The 17,341-nt window shown below is 41.2% G+C and overlaps 1 protein-coding gene across 2 annotated transcripts in view; it reads right to left on the bottom strand.

Moving 5' to 3' along the window:
• si:dkeyp-97b10.3 (NACHT, LRR and PYD domains-containing protein 1) overlaps positions 1–17,341 on the bottom strand; it is an 83,424-nt gene that overhangs the window by 27,278 nt on the left and 38,805 nt on the right. For both annotated transcript variants that reach the window (XM_060834195.1, XM_060834194.1), the window contains exons 7-11: positions 15,875–15,916; positions 12,316–12,360; positions 9,265–9,308; positions 9,058–9,110; positions 8,744–8,961 (exon numbers count right to left, since the gene is read on the bottom strand). In XM_060834195.1, coding sequence (XP_060690178.1) covers positions 8,744–8,961; positions 9,058–9,110; positions 9,265–9,308; positions 12,316–12,360; positions 15,875–15,916 — 402 coding nt within the window. The remainder of the gene's footprint in view (positions 1–8,743; positions 8,962–9,057; positions 9,111–9,264; positions 9,309–12,315; positions 12,361–15,874; positions 15,917–17,341) is intronic.

Genomic DNA, 17,341 nt, shown 5'->3' with positions numbered 1-17,341 from the left:
GAAATATGGGTTAAAAACTGGCAAGGGGGTGGTGATCAACCCAATTCTAATGTATCTGATAGCGTTAGACCTTAATGAGTCCTGAGAAACCAGACTCTCATTTGCTTCCATTAGATAACAGAACAGGGAATATGGAGAGAGAAAATAAATTATCTTTTTATTGGGTGAGGAAAGAAAAATAAAGTTGTTTTAACACCAGACCATTTTTAGAAGTTCAATTGACAAGGGAAACAAGGGAAATGAAAGTTTATTCCTGAAGCGTGTGTGGTGATGCATCTTGGGTAGGTCAAACCAGGGCAGGACTTACACAATCTTGGGGCCTGGAGAGTGTTATAGAATGAGGAGATCTAGGGGTACAGGTGCATTGCCCCTTGAAAGTGGACTCACAGGTAGACAAAATGATAAAGAAGGCTTTTGGCATGCTTGCTTTTATTGTTCAGAGCATTGAACAGAGGAGTTGGGAGATCCTGTTACAGCTGTACAAGTAAGGGAAATTGGTAAGTACATTTGGAGTACTACATGCAGTTCTGGTTGCCCTGCTTATTTAAGGAGGCTTCACAAAAGGGTTTGGGGGTGGGGATTGATAAATGGGGCACAACAAAGAGGGTTCAAGAAGGCTTACGTGGATCATCATTGCTGAATGGCCTGCTCTGTATTGTAACACCCAAATCTCATTTCGACTAGAAAGAGTGCAGAAGAGATTTGCTAGGATGCTATCTGAACTGGAAGGTTTGAGTTATAAGGAGAGGCTGGAATTGGCTGGAACTTTTTTCCCTGGAGCATAAGACACTGAGGGGTGATCTTATAGAGGTCTATAAAATCAGGAGAGGCATAGATAAGGTAGACTGCCATCAGCTTTTCCCCATGGTACAGGTGTCTAAAACTAGAGAGTATAGGTTGAAGGTGAGAGGGGAGTGATACAAAAGGGTCCAGAGGAGCAACTTTTTCACAGAGAGGGTAGTGAGGGTCTGGAATGGGCTGCCAGAGGTAATCGTGCTGGCAAGTGCAATTCCATCATTTAAGAAACATTTGGACAGGTACATGGATGAGATAGGTATGGAGGGATATGGACCAAACACTGGCAAATGGCATTTAATTGTGAAAACTGGGTGGCATGGACAAGTTGGGCTGAAGGACATGTTTCTATGCTGTAAACCTGTATGACTAACACAGCACAGTATAAAATCTGGTTGAAGATTTGTAGCTCGGGTATCCGTTGTTGTGGTTCTGCTCGCCGAGCTGGAAGTTTTTGCTGCAAACGTTTCGTTCCCTGGCTAGGGAACATCATCAGTGCTGTTGGAGCCTCGTGTGAAGCGCTGCTTTGATGTTTCTTCCGGTATTTATATTGGTTTATTCTTGCCGCTTCCGGGTGTCAGTTTCAGCTGCAGTGATTTGTATGTGGGGTCCAGGTCAATGTGTCTGTTGATGGAGTTTGGGGATGAATGCCATGCTTCTAGGAATTCTCTGGCTGTTCTCTGTCTGGCTTGTCCTATGATAGTGGTGTTTTCCCAGTCAAATTCGTGTTGCTGGTTGTCTGAGTGTATGGCTACTAGAGATAGCTGGTCATGTCGTTTTGTGGCTAGCTGATGTTCATGGATGCGGATAGTTAGCTGTCTTCCTGTTTGTCCTATATAGTGTTTTGTGCAGTCCTTGCATGGTATTTTGTAAACTACGTTAATTTGGCTCATGCTGGGTATTGGGTCCTTTGTTCTAGTGAGTTGTTGTCTGAGCGTGGATGTTGGCTTGTGTGCTGTTATGAGTCCTAAGGGTCGCAGTAGTCTGGCTGTCAGTTCTGAGACGCTCCTGACGTATGGTAGAGTGGCTAGTCCTTTTGGTTGTGGCATGTCCTCGTTCCTCGGTCTATCTCTTAGGCATCTGGTGATAAAGTTGCGTGGGTATCCGTTTTTGGCGAATACCTTGTATAGATGTTCCTCTTCCTCTTTTCGCAGTTCTGGTGTACTGCAGTGTGTTGTGGCCCTTTTGAATAGTGTCCTGATGCAGCTTCGTTTGTGTGTGTTGGGGTGGTTACTTTCATAGTTTAAGACTTGGTCTGTGTGTGTTGGTTTCCTGTGTATCCTTGTGGTGAATTCTCCGTTGGGTGTTCTCTCTACTAACACGTCTAGGAATGGGAGTTGGCTATCCTTTTCCTCTTCTCGTGTGAATTGGATTCCTGTGAGTGTGGCGTTGATGATTCTATGGACTACCCAAAGTACACAAACCAGACATCCCACTCAGACCCATAGTATCACTACCAGGGACACCAGCATACAAACTGGCCAAAGAACTACAACAAAAACTGAAACACCTAGTCAGCGGATCCAAACACTCCATACAATCAACACAGGAATTCTTGGACGTCATCAGGAATACACACATAGACAAAGAAGAAACCATGGTATCATTCGACGTGACAGCACTGTTCACTTCAATTGACAAAACCCTAGCCAGAGAAACAATAGCCAACCTACTGGACATACATAACAGAACACAGGAGGCCGAACCTATCAACAAGGACGGCATACTTAAACTACTGGACTTATGCCTCACCACACACTTTACATTCAACAATCAGATATACGAACAAATCAACGGAACACCCATGGGGTCACCAATCTCGGGACTCATAGCAGAGGCAGTTATGCAAAGGTTAGAACATACAGCCATACCACAAATCCAACCCAAACTCTGGATCAGATATGTTGATGACATCTTTGTAATCATCAAAAACACAGATATAGAAAAAACACACTGAATCATCAACGCCACACTCACAGGAATCCTCACTTTTTGGCAGTAATCTATATGCAGTGGAGGTGCAATTGCTTTTAAGTTTTCCTCACTCAGTCACGAGTCTGTGGGTTGGTATTCACAGCAGAACAGCGCAATAGTAATGGGAGGGTTTCATAAACTGCCCTTAATGTTTTATGAAATATATATTCAGCAACTAATGGCACATTTCAGTCAGAGCTGGACTGCGTAATGATATGCGACTGCACCAGCAAAGTAAACAGGAGGAGCCATTGTGTGATTAGTTGGTCGTAAAATGTCTTTGATGGAGACTGCCAGGGTCAGGTGAATTGGCCATGCTAAAAATTGCCCGTAGTGTTAGGTAAGGGGTAAATGTAGGGGTATGGGTGGGTTGCGCTTCGGCGGGTCGGTGTGGACTTGTTGGGCCGAAGGGCCTGTTTCCACACTTTAAGTAATCTAATCTAATCTAATCTAATAACCATGCAGGCAGACTGCTGACTGGAGCCTCCAGACACTCTCTGCCAAACAGGGGTCAGAATAGTTTTGTGATGCTTGTCTGCACAGAGCAGGATGAGCATTTTTCAGTGATAGCGAAAAAGACTTAATGGCAAGGTCCTAGGGAGTGTTGCTGAACAAAAAGACCTTGGAGTGCAGGTCTCTTGAAAGTGGAGTTGCAGGTAGATAGGATAGTGAAGAAGGCGTTTGGTATGCTTTCCTTTATTGGTCAGAGTATTGGGTACAGGCGTTGGGAGGTCATGTTGCGGCTGTACAGGACATTAGTTAGGCCACTGTTGCAATATTGCGCGCAATTCTGGTCTCCTTCCTATCGGAAAGATGTTGTGAAACTTGAAAGGGTTCAGAAAAGATTTACAAGGATGTTGCCAGGGTTGGAGGATTTGAGCTATAGGGAGAGGTTGAACAGGCTGGGGCTGTTTTCGCTGGAGCGTCAGAGGCTGAGGGGTGACCTTATAGAGGTTTACAAAATTATGAGGGGTATGGATAGGGTAAATAGACAAAGTCTCTTCCCTAGGGTTGGGGAGTCCAGAACTAGAGGGCATAGGTTTAGGGTGAGAGGGGAAAGATATAAAAGAGACCTAAGGGGCAACTTTTTCATGCAGAAGGTGGTACATGTATGGAATGAGCTGTCAGAGGATGTGGTGGAGGCTGGTACAATTGCAACATTTAAGAGGCATTTGGATCAGTATATGAATAGGAAGGGTTTGGAGGAATATGGGCCAGGTGCTGGCAGGTGGGACTAGATTGGGTTGGGATATCTGGTCAACATGGGCAGGTTGGACTGAAAGGTCTGTTTCCATGCCGTACATCTCTATGACTCTGAGACAACTAGCTAATGTTGTTTTCTTAAATGTAGGCTGAGGAATAGGCATGAGTTTACTTGGTAGCTGATACGGGTCGGCTGGGGGATGAGGGGAGCAGTCAATGGGTTATTGAGCTTTCACCACTAGGAGTCATTTGGAGGTGGGAGAGACATCTCATGAATTTCACCCATCCCGGGAATGTGGGGAATCACAGCAGAAATGCTAACTTACCATAACAGTCAGATGGAATGTGATTATCTGAATCCTGATTCTTGTCCGGTTATAATGAAGGTGGAATAAAGAGGAGAGTAGCCTGCCATTACTTACAAGGTTGTTTGATAATTGGGTGGCTCAGTGGTTAGCACTGCTGCCTCCTAGTACCAAGGACCTGGGTTCGATTCCAGCCTCAGGCAACGGCTGTGTGGAATTTGCACATTCTCCCCATGGGTTTCCTCCAGGTGCTCTGGTTTCCTGCCATAGTGCAAAGGTTAGGTGGATTGGCCATGCTAAATCTTCCTGTAGTGTGCAGGATAGATGGGCTAGCCATGGTTAATGTGGGTTATGGGGGGGTCTGGGCAGGATGCTCTTTGGAAGGTCAGTGCAGACTCAATGAACTGTAGAGATTCTATGAAATGTTAAAACTTGTTTCTTTGTATTTAACTAGCACCAATGTAACCCAGGCCTGTCAGTTGCTACAGTAGGCCAGGACACTTGGCTCTGGGAGGTAACAGCCAGCTGGATCCACAAAGCTTGGAAAATCTACCTCAAATTCTTAAGGATTGGAGGAAACAGGAGCAAGCATCAGTGTTTTAGCCCCTTGAGCCTGTTGTGCCATTCCATATGGTCACAACTTCTATCTACCTCAATTCCACCTCCTTACACTATCCCAAAACTCCGATCACCCTTCGTACACGAAAGAAATCCATTGGCATGGGTAGAGTGAGTAGACAAGGTCTTTCCCTGGGATGGGGGTGTCCAGAACTGGAGGGGATAAATTGAAGGTGAGAGTGGAAAGATTTAAAAGAGACCCGAGGGGCAACTTTTTCATGCAGAGGGTGGTGTGTGTATGGAATGAGCTGCCAGAAGAAGTGGTGAAGGCTGATACAATTACAACATTTAAAAGGCATTTGGAGGGGTACATGAATAGAAAGGGTTTAGAGGGATTCCTGATGAAGGGCTTTTGCCCAAAACGTCGATTTTCCTGCTCCTCAGATGCTGCCTGAACTGCTATGCTTTTCCAGCACCACTCCACTCCAGAATCTGGTTTCCAGCATCTGCAGTCATTGTTTGTACCTTAGAGGGATATGGGCCTAGTGCTGGCAAATGGGACTTGATTAGGTTAGGCTATCTGGTTGGCATGGGCGAGTTGGACTGAAGGGTCTGTTTCCATGCTGTACATCTCTATGACTCTCTGACTCTAGTCGAGGCATTCAATATAAGACCAGGGAAGTTACAGTGGAGCTGTATAACAAACGAACAGGAGCACTCCATTTAGTCCCTTAAGACTGTTGCAATGTTCAGTGTGATCGTGGCTGACCTGTGGCCTAACTCCATATATTTGCCTTTGAACAAGGTTCCTTGATATCTTTGCTTAATAAAAATGTATCTATATCAAAGTTAAAATTAACAACTGATCTGGTTTGTGGGACAGTGTTCCAAATCTATACCACCCTTTGTGTACAAATGTGCTTCCTAACATCTCTCAAATGGGCTCACAATTTTCAGACTGTGTCCCCTTGTTCTAGATTCTTCAATCAGTGGAAATATTTTGTCTTTATCTACCATAGGGCTTTTCCCGTTATTGATCTGAAGACTTCAATCAGATCACGGCTTAACCATTGAAATTGTAGAGAAAACAGGTTTAATTTATGTAATCTCTCCTCATAACTTAACCTCCTGGAGTCCAGGTATCATTTTTGTAAACCTACAATGTACATAGAACATGGAACATTACAGCACGGTACAGGCCCTTTGGCCCTCGATGTAGCACTGACCTGTCATACCAATCTGAAGCCCATCTAACCAACACTATTCCACGTACGTCCATATGCTTGTTCAATGATGACTTAAATGTACTTAAAGTTGGCGAATCTACTACCAAAGCATTCCATACCCTTACTACTCTCTGAGTAAAGAAACTACCTCTGATATCTGTCCTATATCTATCTAAACCATGTCCCCTCATGCCAGTCATCACCATACTTGGAAAAAGGCTCTCCCTGCCCACCATATCTAACCCTCTGATTATCTTATATGTCTCTATTAGGTCACCTCTCAACCTTCTTCTTTCCAACAAAACAGCCTCTAGTCCCTTAGCCTTTCCTCGTAAGACCTTCCCTCCATACCAGGCAACATCCTAGTAAATCTCCTCTGCACTCTTTCCAAAGCTTCCACATCCTCCTTATAATGCGGTGACCAGAACTGTACACAATACTCCAAGTGTGGCCGCACCAGAGTTTTGTACAGCTGTAGCATAACCTCATGGTTCCAGAACTCGATTCCTCTTTTAATAAAAGCTAAAACACTGTATGCCTTCTTAACAACCTTGTCAACCTGGGTGGCAACTTTCAAGGATCTGTGTACATTGACACTGAGATCTCTCTGCTCATCTACACTACCAAGAATCTTACCATTAGCCCAGTACTTCACATTCCGGTTACTCCGACCAAAGTGAATCACCTCACACTTGTCCCATTAAACTCCATTTGCCACCTCTCAGCCCAGCTCTGCAGCTTATCTATGTCTCTCTGTAACCTACAATATCCTTCGTCACTATCCACAACTCCACTGACCTTAATGTCATCTGCAAATTTACTAACCCACCCTTTTACGCCCTCATCCAGGTCGTTTATAAAAATGAGGAACAACAGTGGATCCAACACTGACCCTTGCGGTACACCACTAGTAACTGGATTCCAGGATGAACATTTCCCATCAACAGCCACCCTCTGTCTTCTTTCAGCAAGCCAATTACTGATCCAAACAGCTACATCTCCCACAATTCCATTCCTCCGCATTTTGTACAATAGCCTACTGTGGGGAATCTTATTGAACGCCTTGCTAAAATCCATATACACCACATCAACCGGTTTACTCTCATCTACCTGTTTGGTAACCTTCTCAAAGAACTCAATAAAGTTTGTGAGGCACAACCTACCCTTCACGAAACCATGCTGACTATCCCTAATCAAATTATTCTCTTCTGGACGATTATAAATCCTATCTCTTATAACCTTTTCCAATAACTGAAGTAAGGCTCACTGGTCTATAATTACCAGGGTTGTCTTTACTCCCCTTCTTGAACAGGGGAACTACATTTGTTATCCTCCAGTCTTCTGGCACTATTCCTGTGGACAATGATGATTTAAAGATCAATGCCAAAGGCTCAGCAATCTCCTCCCTAGCTTCCCAAAGGATCCTAGGATAAATCCCATCCGGTCCAGGGGACTTATCTATTTTCACGCTCTGCAGGATTTCTAACACCTTTTCCTTGTGAACTTCAATCCCACCTAATGTACTTCCTCCAAGGCCAATATTTCCTTCCCAAGGTGTGGTACCCAGATCTGTTCACAATGCACCAAATGGAATCCAACAAGGGTTTTGTATAGCTGCAGCATAACATCTGTGTCCTTGTACTCCAACCCTCTCGATATAAAGGCGGGCAGTCCATTAGCTTTCTTGATTATTTTCTTCAGCTCTTTGTGACATTTTGAAGATCTTTGCACCTGAACCTCCAAACTTCTTTGGTCATCCACTACATTTAACTTCATACCATCAACAAAATACCCTGATCCATTTTTTATTTTGTCCAAAATGGATAACCTCACATTTGTTTACACTAAAAATCCATCTGCCACTGATTCTTTTTCCCATTCACCTAGTTAATCAATACCCCTCTGGAATTTATGCTATCATCCACATTTTCTAAAATGCTGCCTAACCTGTGGTCATTAGGTATTAGTTAGGCCATAGACTGTGTGCAGTTCTGGATGTCACACTATAAGAAGCATGTGATTGCATTTGAGTGGGTGCACAGGAGATTCACCCAAATCTGGGCTGGAGTGATTCAGCTATTAAGGGAGTTTAGATAGACTGGGATTGTTTTCCTTTGAGCATAGAAGGCAGGGAGGGGTTCTGATTGTGGTGTACAAAATTATGAGGAGCATAGATAGGGTAGACAGGAAGGCACCTTTCCCCCTTAGAGATGGGATCAATATGCAGGGGTCACAGGATTAAGGCAAAGGGCAGCAGGTTTAGAGGGGATTTAAGGAAGATTTTTCACCAAGAAGGTAATGGGTAACTGGAGCTCACTGCTGAAAGGGCAGTAAAGGCAAAACCCATCACAACATTTAAAAAGTATTTAGAAGATCACATGAAACACCTTAGTTATAGAAGGCTATGGGCCAAGTGATGGACAATGGGACTAGAGTAGATTGACGTTTGCTGACTGGCATGGAAATAATGAGCCTAAGGTCCACTTTGTGTGCGATAAAACTCTATGATTCTAGTCAGAACAATAAACACACATATCCATGGTTAATCGAAAGAACATTGATGTTGCAAAATGAGTTTCATCTACCATCTAGCGAAATATAGTATGATGAACAACAAAGGATGATGGTTCAAAGAGAAGAAAATGATAAAATTATAACTCGGAACAAAAGAAAATCCCTTACCTGACAAGCAGAGAGAATGAGGGAAGTAAATGCTCTTTAGTAAAGCTGGATCACTCTTCACCTCAAACAGGGGGCCACAAAGCTTCCATTTTTCTTTCAGAAATGTATCATATTTATACCAAGACAGAATTGAGTAAATTATGTCAACCTTTCCTGTCACTTCAAATACGAGACCAGTAGCGACACATTGATAGCTTCCTTCATGATCCAACTTCAAACTGTGTATTAAGAGGATAAAACAAAAGCTATCAATTAATATTGATCGAGGCAGGACGCTGCTAATTATATTTCCAAAGTACTGGAAAAGTACCTACCAGAAACGCTCTTTTGAAATCTGCCTTGGTGGTACTTGTTCAAAATTTTGATTCTGCATTTTTAAAAGAAAAATCTTAGTGAAATTGATTAAAATACTTTGGATATCTGTATGTATATTTATACTTCAATGTTCTTTATTTCTCTTTTGTTCTTGCTAAATCATTTGAAATATTTCTAAATTAGAAATTATGAAAAAGGTTTCTCACCGTTTGACAGTTGCAGCTAGGACACGATGGCTTGACATATAAATCTGTGAGAGAAATATTTGCTGTTTTAATGAAAATCAATTGTGATAGTTTTTAAAGGGGTGAACAGATGGATTGTAGTAAAGTGCTAAGTTAATGGTTAAACTACTTTTCTTCTATGTTACCATGATAACGTCTCAGACTGAATAATATTGGCCAATCTAATCTCTCTTTACAAGCCTCTCACCAGGTAGTTTAACAAGATTCAACGGTTGTGATGCTGGAAAAGCACTTCCGGTCAGGCAGCATCTGAACAGCAAGAGAGTTGACGTTCCAAGCATAAACTCTTCATCAGCAATTCCTGATGAATAGCTTATGCTCGAAATGTCGAATCTCCTGCTCCTTGGATGCTGCCTGACCAGCTGTGCTTTTCCAGCACTACACTTTTTGACTCTGATCTCCAGCATGTGCAGTCCTCACTTTCTCCCAGTTTTCTATGATTCCAGTATTAACAGCCTTGTTCCTTAATAGGAGTTCACCTGCTCCATCATTAAGACCTTCTAACTAAAGAGTTGGCTAAAGTTCAGAAGAAGGTTCACTGGATCTAAAATGTTAACTCTGCTCCTCTCCACAGATACTGCCAAACCTGGTGAGATTTTCCAGCAATTTCTGTTTTTGATTCTGATTTCCAATGTCTGCAGTTCTTCGGCTTTCTTTGTCTAGCTTTTTTTGTTTTCCTTCGAAAAGCTTAACTTTAAACTGTTATCTGGTCTGAAAATTCTGAACCCAACAAAAAATGTTCCAGGATCCAGCCTTTTGACACCCAAGAAAATCTTAAAAGACTTCTATCAAGACCCTTTTCATAATAGGTATGAATACTTGGGATTGTGAATATCAGGATAATATACTGGCAGTTTTACAATTCAACAGACATCTCAGTGCTTATAACGTAATCAACCAGAGTACAAATGGGTTAATCTTATGGGACAATGTGCAGTGTGGCCATCTACATATCTTAATGGCATGACAGATACATCTGGCACAAGCACCAGAGCTTTACTGTCAAGAACCAGCCAACTGTGTCAGCATCTTGAGTGTTCGGGATTTGCATTGCTCAGGGATAGATTTCTGATGAAGGGCTTTTGCCTGAAACGTCGATTCTCCTGCTCCACGGATGCTCCTGACCTGTTGTGCTTTTCCAGCACCACACTCTCAACTCAGGGGTAGAGGTACTTGGTAGGAAGGAACATGGTGGAGAAATAATGCGAACACTTGTATCAGCGATTATGAGTGCTAAAGGGTGAACAATGTTCAAGAATGTTGCTAAAGGCTCCCCTTTGACGCCTCCTTAAATAGATGCCGCCTTCTTAAATATACAAGAACAAGGTGCTCTTGTCTCTGGGTCAAATCTTTTCCTCATGCAGCTAGTTCCTCCTTCCTGTTGAGGATCTACTGCTGCAGAATAGGCCATGAAACTACGTTCCAAAACCAGCACTGTCAGGGAAGCTTGTGTGAAAAAACAAGTCAAATCAAAACCAAACAGCAAACAAAATACAACAGTTGTCAAAGAACGCAGGACAAGCTTCTCAATGAAAATAGTTTAGTTGGTGAGATTGTATTAGTGAGTACAGTTTAGAACTCTGGCACCTTTGTAAAACCTGAGCTCTTTTATTCATTCCTAAAACAGCAGCACTCCTTGTGTTTATGCACAGCTGTTTACTTGTCCTTTCAAATTAAATTACTGTAAAGCCATCACTGTCTTACTTTTTGGAATGCACACAGAAACCTGCAAGCCAGAGAAAACTGTTATCAGCATAAAAATCAGAGAAAGAATTGCGGATGGTGGAAATCAGAAACAAAAACTAAAATTGCTCAGTAGGTCTGGCAGCGTCTGTGCAGAAATCAGTTAAATTTTCAATAACCCTTCTTCAGAACTTACAGAAGAAAACTGGTATTAAACTATTTTAAAATGCCAGACATAGTTGTGAAATATGCAATAGCATTAGGCTCAGGTCCTAGAGTTGGACATAATCACAATAGAGACAAGTACAGACAGAACAGGAAAAGAAACAGGTTTTCTGCTATAAACGTTGATTGCACAATAGGTTAACAGCTAGTAAAATGCAGATATCTGGCTCACCTATGTCAGATATTAGATTTTGATCAATGTCAGATTGATATAATCATCCTACCAACCTCCACTACCAGATCAACGGAATATTCCCAAAGCTGAATAGACTAATGCTACTCAATATCCAAACCCAACCGCAAAAACTAGCATTTAGGATAGGGATAAGGAATTGTACCTAATCACTTTGCACAATGCTAAAGAAGAAACAAAGCTATTGACCATCTTCAAAAGAATCTATTTCTTTGTTCTTTTTGTCGTCTTCGTAAAAGATAAAGGGAGAAAACTGGATGGGAAACAAATTGAATCTGTCACATCCATGTCACTTATTTGAATTAAATCTGTGCCAAAGGGGGAAAGGGCAGTGTTCTAACAAAATGCACGATCCAGGATTCATTATTACAAAGTAGAGCTGGAAAAACGCAATGTTCCAAATAATCTGATAAGACTGTTTACTTAGTTACACCCATTGTCAATATTCTTTGTGTAAGAAACCATTGTACAACATTTCCAAATGAAAGCAGAGTAAATCTGAATAATGCTCACAAATTTTATCACTTCCACATTCCTACCCTCTGCACCATACACAGGTCTCACTGAGGAAAACAATGAAAATGCTTCAGTCTTTTCTTCTTTTATTAAAAGAAAACCATAAACATATGTTTTAAACTATAAACTCATTATTATCACAGTTCACTGGAAGTTATAGATACAAAGTGAAGTATTTTCAAATCTAATTAGGATGCGTGTTCAAAACATTCTCTCTATTAACATTAAATATGTGACAATAATTATGTAAATTAGAAACATATATCTAAAAGATCACTTACAATGTTATACTTCTGATTCCCAATAGCCCCAATTAGAACAAGAAAATTCTCTGAGGAAAATTTTAAAGATGTTTTAGTCACCATTATTGTTATTTAATATAAAAATAAAGAGACCTGTGTCTGATGGATTAGTTGTTGTTTCTTCAGTGCTGCAGTTTTCTGGAAAATGGATTGTAGCTTTTAATATTTTTTTCCTTGTGTAAGAATAAGAATAAAATGTTTAACAGCATAACATTTCCATTTTATATCTCTTGATACTAGCAATTAATTCCAGGATTGATAATTGTAGAGTTCAATTCTCCCAACTGTATTCCAGCAATATCTCAACAATCACTCCCACTACATCAGTAATATCTGGGTGACCACATAAGAGATATTCGGTTAAATCCTTGTTGATCCTTTAACATAACTTCTTTAAAATTATGTAGCACTGAGAAAGTTGGTTTAAGTCTTTCTGCAACAATGTCATTTATAGATTTTCAGTGCCACATTTACGTGGTGCTGCTTGCTTATAGACAATCCAAAGGAAAGACTAGACAGTTCAAGTACACTACAGTGAATTATTAATCTAGTTTGTTCTCTGTGTGAGTGACATTAATGTATTTTCCCACTGTTCTTTCACTCAGTGCTGATGCATTTGTGTGTGAGTTCTTAATGCTACGTTGATTTTCCCTGGGGAAAAGGTAAGAATGCTGGCTGCTGCATGTTTAAGATGGAGTTGCCGAGGGTTCAGGTGACCTTTTGGTTTCTTGTGTGGATTCCTGAGAAGGCCATCTTGTGTATTGGAAACTTTAACAGCAGCATTCTGAGTATTCCAGGTGAACTTAGGGTCCCTTTGCTGATAATTCTAGAGTCACTGTATGAACAAGATTATCCCTCTCCACCTTTGGAAACAGGGCTGGAATATTTTCAATCCGCTAGCTTTCTGAACCACTTGCATTTCTTAGAAGGATTGCAAGACTGTGGCCACGGTGGCACAGTGGTTAGCACTACTGCCTCACAGCGCCAGAGACCCGGGTTCAATTCCCTCCTCGGGCGACTGACTGTGTGGAGTTTGCACGTTCTCCCCGTGTCTGCGTGGGTTTCCTCCGGGTGCTCCGGTTTCCTCCCACAGTCACAAAGATGTGCGGGTCAGGTGAATTGGCCATGCTAAATTGCCCGTAGTGTTAGGTAAGGGGTAAATGTAGGGATATGGGTGGGTTGCGCTTCGGCGGGTCGGTGTGGACTTGTTGGGCCGAAGGGCCTGTTTCCACACTGTAAGTAATCTAAAAAAAAAATTCCAATTTCCACCCTTACTTCCCTGCATAACCTTGTATGTCAGTCCACAAGGTGCCTTTTCTATTTTGAGGACTAATACAATTTAAATACTAAAATAGATCCTGTCCAATATCATTAGCATTCCCTTCTTCATTGCTACATGACAGCATCCTCTCTTCCAGTGAAAACAGGTCCTAAAGTTACTGAAAGTAAGTACACTGGTGCAGTAAAGAAGGCATACTGCATGCTGGCCTTCATAGCGACAGGATTCGAGAATAGGAATAAGGATGTCTTATTGCGATAACACAGGGCATTGGTGACGCCATACTTGGAATATTCTGTGCAGTTTTGGTTTTGTTATCCAAGAAAGGATGTTCTTGCTGTCGAGGTAGTATAGTGAAGGATTATCGAATTGATTATTAGGATAGCAGGACTGATGTATGAGGGAGATTGAGTCAATTAGTTTTAAATTCACTGGAGTTTGGAAGAATAGGAGAGGGGTGGAATCTAATACAAACCTATCAAATTCTAACAAGTCCAGACAGAGTAGGTGCAAGAAGGATGTTCCTGATGGTGGGGGGAGTCCAGAAGGATAAGGATAAGGGGTAAACCTTTTAGGACTGAAATGAGGAGAAGTTTCTTCACCCAGACAGTGGTATGCCCGTGGAATTCACAAGGCAAAAGTGAGGACTGCAGATACTGGAAACCAGAGTTTAGATCAGAGTGGTGCTAGAAAAGCACGGCAGGTCAGGCAGCATCTGAGGAGCAGAAAAATCAACGTTTCGGGAAAAAGCCCTTCATCAGGATTCCTGATGAAGGGCTTTTGCCCAAAATATCGATTTTCCTGCTCCTTAGATGCTGCCTGACCTGCTGTGCTTTTCCAGCACCACTCTAATCTAAACTGTGGAATTCACTACCACAGCAAATGGTTGAGATCAAAATATTATCTGTGTTCAAAAAAGAGGTAGATATAGCCTTTGTGGCTCAAGGGATCTAGGGATATGGTGGGGGGAAGGTGGGATTTGGGGATTGAACTCAATGATCAGCCAGAATCTTGGTTTTGAGGGGTTGAATCGTCTGTTCATGCTCCTACCTTCTATGATTCTCTGTATATTTAGTACTTCAGCCATGCCCTGTGTCTAAATATTGTCTTTTTGGTCTCTAATTGACCCTACTATTTATTTGACAATCTTTTTATGATTCATTTATTTATAAAAGACTTTTTGATTGCCACTTACATTAGCCACTGATCTCTTTCTGCAATTTTCCTCAATCTCTTCTATTAGATCTCCTCTTTACTTTTGATATTGAACCTGGCTCTCTACGTTATTGGGAATCTTACATTTGTCACAAGCCTCATTTTATTCTCTTTGTAACCTTTGCATCTGTAGCTATCCAGAGAGCGCCAGCTGTGGATGTCCTTCCATTCCCCTTTCATGTGAATGCGTTTGAAATGTCACTGAATTATCACCTATTTGAAGGCTTCACATTATTCAAGTGCAGAAAAGCCTTCTCATGCAAGTGCAAAGGTGTGACCCGTACACTCCAACACACTTAAAGTGAGGTGATGGATAGTATTTGGATAAATGCATGAAATTTATATGTTCCTACTTAGGTGGCAATACGTTTTCTATCAAAGTGCTATGATATCTTAATTCCTTAGAATACCAATTCCAATTAATACTTCCTGAAATTCATCTACCAAATATTCTAAATTTTGCGTAGTCTACAGATATCACAAGTTCAAGGGAAAAATTCTGGATGTGCTTTCTGCATTCCTCTTGTGATGGTAAATGTGTATCATATTAGATTTGTGTCTAAGAATATTCTTTCTGAAACCCACTTCTTTCATTAAATGCACTGAGGAAAGCACTAAAGGTAACTCTCTAAGCTTGTAAATATGTGGCAGTAAAAATAAATTAACTGTACAACATTAAAATCCCTGACATATAAAAACTTGTCATGTCTACTTAAAAATAGCAAACTGAACACATGCCCTGAATAAGGCTGATGCCAAGATTTAGAACTATGTCATACATTTGATAGCATCCCCAAGCATAAAACCAGGTTAAACAGCAAGTGACTGGAAAGTGAATCAGTTGAGCAGCTTATGATTTCCCAGCATCCTCATGCGCAATTCAATGCATCAAAGATACCTGCTCTAACATGGACTTCTTGCACTCAAAAGAAAAGAGAAAGAAGCTAGAAATGGATATGAATAAGGTTGTTGAGCTTATGGGTAGCTTATCATAATTGTAAACCCAAGAAGAAGTTCTCAAGCAGAGACATAGTTAATAAAAGCTATAATTTCATGCAATTCAAAATTTAACTTGAATTAATTTTAATAACAGTGGCTTTTACTGCTATGTATATTGCTTTATACCCTTCAACATAGCTAAGTGAAATCTGCAATTACCTGGTGGCAGTCTTGGCGAGGATGGGTCATCTGCAGCTTGTTCTGTGGTTGACACATTTGCAAAAAAGGCTGATTTCAGTAACATTCATTAAACTGAGCACCATAGGACACTACTACTAGGATGAACATTTAATATTTCCTGGTATTCAAATTAGCATGTGCCTTGTTTAATCATTATACAAATTGCTCTCTATAAAAGCAAAGTTGATTCTTCCTGTTCAATGATACTTAACAAATTTGTAAGGAGATTTCAGCTATACGTAAGAATAATAGGGTGGTTATGGTCAGGGATTTTAACTTTCAAAGATTGGGACTGCCATAGTGTTAAGGGTTTAGATGGAGAGGAATTTGCTGAGTGTTTACAACAAAATTTTCTGATTCAGTATGTAGATGTACCTACTGGAGAAGGTGCAAAACTTGACCTACTCTTGGGAAATAAGGCAGGGCAAGTGTCCGAGCTGTCAGTGGGGGAGAATTTTGGGGCCAGCTACCACAATTCTATTTGTTTTAAAATAGTGACGGAAAAGAATAGACAGGATCTAAAAGTTAAAGTTTTAAATTTCTAAAGGCCAATATTGACAGTATTAGGCAAGAACGTTCAAAAGTTGATTGGGTGCAAATGTTCACAGGTAAAGGGACGGCTGGAAAATGGGAAGCTTTCAAAAATGAGATAACAAGAGTCCAGTGACAGTATATTCCTGTTAGGGTGAAAGGCAAGGCTGGTAGGGAATGCTGGATGACCAGAGAAATTGAGATTTTGGTCAAGAAAAAGAAGAAAACATATTTCAGGTATAGACAGGAGATATTGAGTGAATCCTCAGAAGAGTATAAAGGCAGTAGGAGTACACTTAGGAGGGAAATCAGGGAGGCAAAATGGAGACATGAGATATCTTTGGCAAATAGGATTGAGGAGAATCCAAAGGGATTTCATAAATACGTTAAGGAGAAAAGGATAACTAGGGAGAGAAGAGGACCTCTCAAAGATCAACAAGCTTTTGTGTGGAACCGCAGGAGATGGAGGAGATACTAAATGAGCATTTTTCATCAGTGTTTACCTTGGAGAAGGATATGGGAGATACAGAAATAGATGGTGACATCTTGAAAAATGTCCATATTACAGAGAATGAGGTGCTAGCTGTCTTAAAGCACATAAAAGTAGATAAATCCCTCAGACCTGGTCAGTTGTATTCTAGCACTCCGTGGGAAGTTAGGGAAGTAATTGTTAGGACCCTTGCTGAGATATTTGGATCATCGATAGTCACAGGTGAGGTGCCGAAAGACTGCAGGTTAGCTAATGTGGTATCACCATTTAAGATAGGTGGTAAGGACAAGCCAGGGATTATAGACTGGTGAGCCTGACATTGGTGGTGGGCAAGTCGCTGTGGGAAATCCTGAGGTACAGGATTTAAATGTATTTGGAAAGGCTAGGACTGATTAGGGATAGTCAATTTGGTTTTGTGGGTGGGA

The sequence above is a fragment of the Hemiscyllium ocellatum genome, chromosome 13 (assembly GCF_020745735.1).
Source record: "Hemiscyllium ocellatum isolate sHemOce1 chromosome 13, sHemOce1.pat.X.cur, whole genome shotgun sequence".
NCBI lineage: Eukaryota > Metazoa > Chordata > Chondrichthyes > Orectolobiformes > Hemiscylliidae > Hemiscyllium > Hemiscyllium ocellatum.
The sequence above is the reverse complement of the archived record's forward strand: the minus strand, read 5'-3'. Positions and strand labels throughout refer to the sequence as shown.